The sequence below is a fragment of the Myotis davidii genome, unplaced genomic scaffold (assembly GCF_000327345.1).
Source record: "Myotis davidii unplaced genomic scaffold, ASM32734v1 scaffold376, whole genome shotgun sequence".
Lineage (NCBI taxonomy): Eukaryota > Metazoa > Chordata > Mammalia > Chiroptera > Vespertilionidae > Myotis > Myotis davidii.
Genome location: NW_006288121.1, coordinates 3,081,639 through 3,088,319, shown reverse-complemented (window position 1 = coordinate 3,088,319; position 6,681 = coordinate 3,081,639). Strand labels below are relative to the sequence as shown.

The window sequence follows — 6,681 nt, the reverse complement described above, 5'->3', positions numbered from 1 at the left end:
AGCTCCCACATGGGGGAGCTCTGCTCAGCCACAAGCCAGGCTGATGGCTGCCAGTACAGTGGTGGGGGTGGGAGCCTCTCCTGCCTCCTCAGCAGCACTAAGGATGTCCAACTGCAGCTTAGGCCTGCTCCCCGCTGGCAAGTGGACATCCCCTGAGGCTCCTGGGTTTCTAGAGGGATGTCTGGCTGCCAGCTTAGGCCCAATCCCCCGGGGAGCGGGCCAAATCAGTGGGTGGTCATCCCCTGAAGGGTCCCAGACTGCAAGAGGGCATAGGCCGGGCTGAGGGACCCTTCCGAGTGCACAAATTTTTGTGCACCAGGCCTCTAGTTATTATTTAAAAGTCTACTCCTTCACCCAGTTTCCTAATTTGAGTTGACACTTATCAATTTCTGTAGAATTTTGGCTATAGGACCAGGCCACAGGGAAGGTCTGAATATGTAAGTCATTTGGTTAGAAAAACATGTTTCCGTGAGACTTGGAGGCAGCCATTCATCACTTTGTGCCTGAAGGCTTCCTTAGTGAACTTCTTTCCAGTCTTCAGAGTAAAGCACAGGATCTGGGCTCCAGGAAAGGGTTGCTGCCTGCTGGAACACTGACCAGCAGGGCAACCTTGCAGGCATTCTGCATGCAGTACTGCTGAAGCTCGGCAACTGCCTGAGAGACCTTGATCCTTTCCACACTGGCCTCCAGCTTGAGCTGCTCCAACAAGCGCTGCAGGGCATACATGCTGGCCCTGGAGGACATGGCTGCAGGTGGCTGAGTGGCTTTAAATATTTCTCCCTTATTACTCCCTTCTGGCCTGCAAAGTTTCTGTTGAGAAATGAGTTGATAGTCATATGGGCACTCCCTTGTAGGTAACTAACTGCTTTTCTCTTGCTGCTTTTAAGATTCTCTCTTTGTCTCTAACCCTTGGCATTTTAATTATGATGCCTCTTTGGGTTCCTCTTGTTTGGGACTCTGTGCTTCCTGGACTTGTAAGTCTATTTCTCCACCAGGTCGGGGAAGTTTTCTGTCATTATTTCTTCAAATAGGTTTTCAATATCTTAGTATCTCTTTTCTCCTTTTGGCACCCACATAATGCTAATGTTGGTATGCTTGAAGTTGTCCCAGAGGCTCCTTATACTGTCTTCATATTTTTGGATTCTTTTTTCTTTTTGCTCTTCTGATTGTGTGATTTTTGTTTCCTCATATTCCAAATCATTGATGTGATTCTACTTTACTGTTGAATCCCTATAACTTATTCTTTATTTCAGTGAGTATATACTTAATTTCTGCCTGGTCCTTTTTCATGTCTTTGATGTTCTCACTAATTTCCTTGACATTCTCACAAAGATCCTTGAAATTCTCAGTAAGTCCCTTGAAGCTGTCCTTAAGATTCTTGAGCAATCTTTTAACTGTTGTTTTGAACTCTGTAACCAGTAGTTTGCTTGCTTCTGTTTCTTTCATTTATGATGTATTTCTTTGTCTCTGCATTTTGGCTGCTTCCCTGCGTTTGTTTCTATGTATTAGGTAGAGATGCTATATCTCCTGGAATTGGTAGAGTGATCTTTTGTAACAGTTGTCCTGCAGGGCCCAGTGGCTCAGCTTCCCCAGTCACTTGAGCTGGGAGCTCTATGTGCACCCCTGTGTGGGCTGTGCACATAGTCTTGTTGTAGTTGAGCCTTAATTGCTATTGGTGTCACTGGGAGGACTTGAACTCCAGGCCAATTGGCTGTGAGGACCAGCTGCTACTATAGTGGAAGAGCTACTGTGCAGGAGACACCCCTATGGTGCAGAACTTGCTTCAGTGGGGCTTTGGTGCTCACTGAGTCTGCCCCTTGAATGTGTCACTTGTGAATGTGTCGAGTTTTAATCTGGTATGGCCTGAAGCTGTCTACCGGGTGCACTGGCTCTGGGGCCTCCTAGTAGGTACAAAGTAAGTCACTGCCTGAGGTCACCCAGCAGGAGCTACAGAATGATCTGCAGATGGCTGCTACTTGTGTTGGGCTTAGAAGTTCCCAGGGGAGGCCAAACTGTGAAACAAGGCAGGCTGGTGCTAGTGTCTGGTCTTAGGCCTCTCATTTTTTTTGTTGTTGTTAATACTCACTGATGATATTTTTCCATTGATTTTCAGGGAGAGTGGAAGAGGGAGAGAAAGACAGAGAGAAACATTGATGTGAGAGAGACATAGCGATTGGCTGCCTCCTGCATGTGGCCTGACCAGGGCCTGGGCCAGGAAGGAGTCTGCAACCAAGGTATGTGCCCTTGACCAGAATTGGACCAGGGACCTTTTGGTCCACAGGCTGAAGCTCTATCCACTGAGCCAAACCAGCTAGGCATCTTATTGATAGGTATGGGGCATGCCAACATTAGCTATTGCTTGTTTGAGAGATTTTAGAAAGCTTGAGCCAGGACAGGCTATTCATATGGAAAAACCACTATAAACAGCTTGGGTGGAGCTACAAATTGGATGAGGTGGGGTCTCAGGGAATAACCAGGGTGAAGCAAACAGTCTGTGCCAGGCTGATGGAAACCCAGATATGGCTGCCAGTCAGCACTGCAATCAGGGAGATCCCAGCACAGAAACAATGATTCCTGCAAGCAACCCCATCTGGGAGAAAGCTGCCCCCAAGTTCCTGCTCCAATGTCAGACAATCCAGTTCCTGTTTGTACGTCCCTGGTACTCCCAAAGTTGTCACCCAGCACTGGAGCCCAGAAGGAGCCAGCTGGTGTAAGTTTGTGCACCGGCCCTTTAAGAGGAGTTGCCTGGGTCTCCACCAGCCTCTGTGTTACTCAGCTACAGCCCCTGCTTGTTTTTACAGTCCAAAGTTATGGAGAGTTCTCTTCCCAGCTCTGGGACCCTAGGCCGGGGGTCTGGTGTGGGCCTGGGAGCCCTGGATTCTCGTAGGAGGCCTCCACAGCAGAGATAACACACCTGATTAAAAAAAACAAAACACACCACATGTGGGTGTCAGATCAGCTGGCTCTGTGCCTCTGCCCCTGCTACCAGTCTCAATGTACTTTCTTCTTTACTTCTCTGGTTGTAAGACTTCCATTCAGTCAGATTTCAGGCAGTTCTGAATGATGGTTGTTCTATATTTTAGTTGTAATTTTGATGTGGTAGTTGGAGATGGTGAGTATTGGAATTTACCTACACCACCATCTTGGTTCTACTTGTTAAGAGTGAATTTTCAAATGCCGACTCTAAGTTAACCTATATGTTAGGTGAACTAGTTCACATTTTTAAAACCTATGGCCATGTTATGGATGTACAGCCCTTTCTGTGTGTATGTGAGGAAGGAAGACAATGACATTTTTTTCTGTAACCTTCCCGTGCCTGATGCCAAATTTCCTATTGCTAATCCTTTATCCTGATTCCTCTCCTAGAGAATCTTGCTTAACTTCAAACTTCTGGGCAAAAATGTCGGCTGACAAAACACAAGGTTTAGATTTTTAAAGTGACACAGGAATTTTTGATCCTGTCTTCTAGTGAGCTCCAAGATTTTTATCACTTTGATTCATCATTGTGAGAATGAACTCATGATAGATTGAATTCCCTCAAACATATACAACTATATATATATGAAATGTTGCTATAGTTATTTTTTTATATTCTGCATATAGCTTTTGTACTGTAAGCTTATTCATTGCAATTCAATTTCTTTCTATTCCTTGAGGGCAGTGGTACTTTCCTGATTTTTTATTGTTTAAGATAATAATACATTTATTTTTGAAGACTGATTTGGAGATTAACATTTATAGAGCTGCATTCCCACATTATTCTCTCTCTTTTACTATAGTTCTGTATGTTTGCTTCTCTTTTCTAGGACCATCTTCCAACCTAAATCTTTGGAGCTATAGTTTTCCTTTTTCTGTTCCCCAAAATTCACTCTTAACAACTCTTTGCTAATAATTATGGAAATACAAGTCAAAACCACAAAGAGATACCACTTCACACACATTATAGTGGATATTTAACCCCCCCCCCCCCCCCACACACACACAGAAAATAAATGTTGAGGATGTGGAGAAATTTAGAGCCCTTGTGTATGGCTGCAGGGAATGTAAAATAGTGCAACTGCTGTGGAAAACAGCAGTTCCTCAAAAAGTTAAACATAGAATTACCATATAACCCAGCAATTCTACTTCTGGGTATACCCAAAAGATTTGAAAGTGGAGACTTGAATAGATATTTGTACACCAATGTTCATTGAGTAGCATTATTCACAATAGTCAAAAGTCAGAAGCAACCCAATTGTCCATCAATGGATGAGTGGGGAAATGAACTATGGTGTATATATCGTGGAGTATTATCCTATATAATAAAGAGGTAATATGCAAATTGACCATCACTCCAACACACAAGATGGCTGCCCCCATGTAGACACAAGATGGGAGCCAGCAGTCCTGGAATGTGAGAGGGATGTTTGACTGTCCGTTTAGGCCCGATCCCACCAAGATTGGGCCTAAACGGGCAGTCGGACATCCCTTGAGGGGTCCCAGATTGCAGAGGGTGCAGGCTGGGCTGAGGGGGCCCCCCTCTCATGCACGAATTTCATGCACCGGGCCTCTAGTTTATAATAATAGAAGCCTAATATGCAAATTAACTGAATGACCAAATAGCAGAACGACCTTCCAGACGACTTTCTGGACAGCCACACTATGACACCCACTGGTGCCAGGCCAGCCATGGCGGGTGCAATGCAATTGGTCAGGGGCCTGGCCATTGCCCCATGATTACCCTGCAGAGGGAGGCTCAGGTCACCAGCCAGCAGGGTGATCGATCAATTGGGGGTGCTCCACAATCACCCCAAAGAGGGAGGCCCAGGCCACTGACCAGTGGGCTGTAGCAGGTGGCCGGTGCCTCCCTCTGCAGGGTGGGATCGATTGTGGAATCCCGGCTGGGTGGGCTGGGTCTACCTCTTTGGGGTGATCGATTGTGGGGCTCCTGGACTGTGAGAGGGCACAGGCCGGGCTGAGGCCCCCCCGGCTTAATATGCAAATTAACTGAATGACCAAATAGCAGAACGACCTTCCAGACGACCTTCTGGACGCAGGAACGGAATTGGCCTGCACTAGATCTTGGACTCCCAGCCCCCCGAACGGCGAGGAAATAGCTTCCTGTTGTTGAAACCACCTACTCTTTGGCGTTTTCTTATGGCAGCCTGAGAGAAGACGTTTGGTACATGCTGGGGAGTGGTGAGAGTAAGGCTTGATTACCTGAGAAAGGGAACAAAACCCTGGAAAGCTTGAAACAGATGTGGGCTCTGTTGCTGCCTCACAGAGTCCATGAGCTGGGGTGAGCCCCCCAAAATTTTGAGGGCTTGCTGGTTCAGTGAGCTTGGAGACAAAGCTCTATTAAACACAGGCGCTGGTAACTGACTGAAAGTGTCCCTCACTTAATAGAAGGGACGGGTTTTTTCCTAAGCTGCTGTGCTTATGGTGACTTCTGGAAGATGCCTCTTTTGGGGGGGGGGGAGGGAGGGTCTGCTTATGCGGAGGGTCTTCCCTGCTCCACAAGCAGGAGGGCCCTATGTTTTTGGTAATGCCTGTAATATAAAAAGTATTGTGCCAGGTATTGGAAGGTCCTGAGATGAAAACCACATGAACTTCCTGCTCTCCAGAAACTTAAAAATAGCAATTCTCATCGTAGTTTTAAACTTGCACAATTAAAATATTTTATATTTATGGGATATATTTTACACTTATTAAAGTAATTATGCTCAAATTGCAAGCTTCTACATTTCCAGGAACTGGCAGCTATTGTGTTACTGGAAATTGAGAGACTGAGAATGAGCAAAAATTAAGCTTTAATTTTTCCATTTGAGCTAAGCCTTAAAATTCTAGTATCTTTGCAAAGGGAACCAGAGACTGGATTTTCTTATATTCAGATCTTATTGGTCCTGTTTGATCTGGGTATTTGAATTTATATTGGTTTATATTGCTATATTTTTTTAGAATGATGTTTTTTCTCTTTCTCAATCTTTAGAAATTGCCACTTTGGAGAAAAGAAATATTTTCCATCAAAAACATGGATGAATCATTCAGGCTATTCCAAATTCACCCTTGGGATTCAAAGTGATTTCTTTTTCGGTGCTTGGTATGTACACCTCAGTTATTAAAGACACATTTTATTTTTGCCTGACAGAGCAGGTGATTAGTAAATACATTCATTGGAATAACAAATGTTTGTTTCCAGGGAGGTATTTGTAACCAGGCAGGTCAGGTTTGTACCTGAATGTGCATTTAACAAAACAAAACACTTTTTTCTTCTCAAAAGGTGGCAATTTCCATCCCTCAAAAAACTAGAAACCTCATAGTATGATCCTTGCCCAGGAGTGTCCTCCTTCTGGTTTGATACAGATTTAAAAATGTGTGGTTTTGGGGAATTCTTTGGGGCAAATGAGGCAAGATTTCATAAATTTTATTTTTTATGTTCAATTAGAGCTACTTACCATTAAGCTATTAAGTAATTAAGAGTCATTATGTTTTATAGTAAATGGATTTCATTACCAATAATCATACTACATCAGTATTTTAAGACGTTGACTGCTGTGCTACTAATATTGGTTACATTATGAAGCAAGGACTGAGTGGGCACTTCAGGAATTTTTTTAAATTAGGGAAAGAATGCCTTCTATCACTTGTGTAAATGTGGTTGTAATTTCAGGTGGCTGCTAGTCATGCTTTTATTACTTTTTT

The 6,681-nt window shown here is 44.2% G+C and overlaps 1 protein-coding gene across 1 annotated transcript; it reads right to left on the bottom strand.

Moving 5' to 3' along the window:
• Window positions 1-467: 467 nt before the first annotated feature.
• Window positions 468-759, bottom strand: GNG10 (guanine nucleotide binding protein (G protein), gamma 10). Its single transcript, XM_006759925.2, has one exon. It carries the CDS (start codon window positions 742-744, stop codon window positions 538-540), a length of 207 nt encoding a protein of 68 aa, XP_006759988.1. The 5' UTR covers window positions 745-759; the 3' UTR covers window positions 468-537.
• Between the last annotated feature and the right edge of the window lie 5,922 nt (window positions 760-6,681).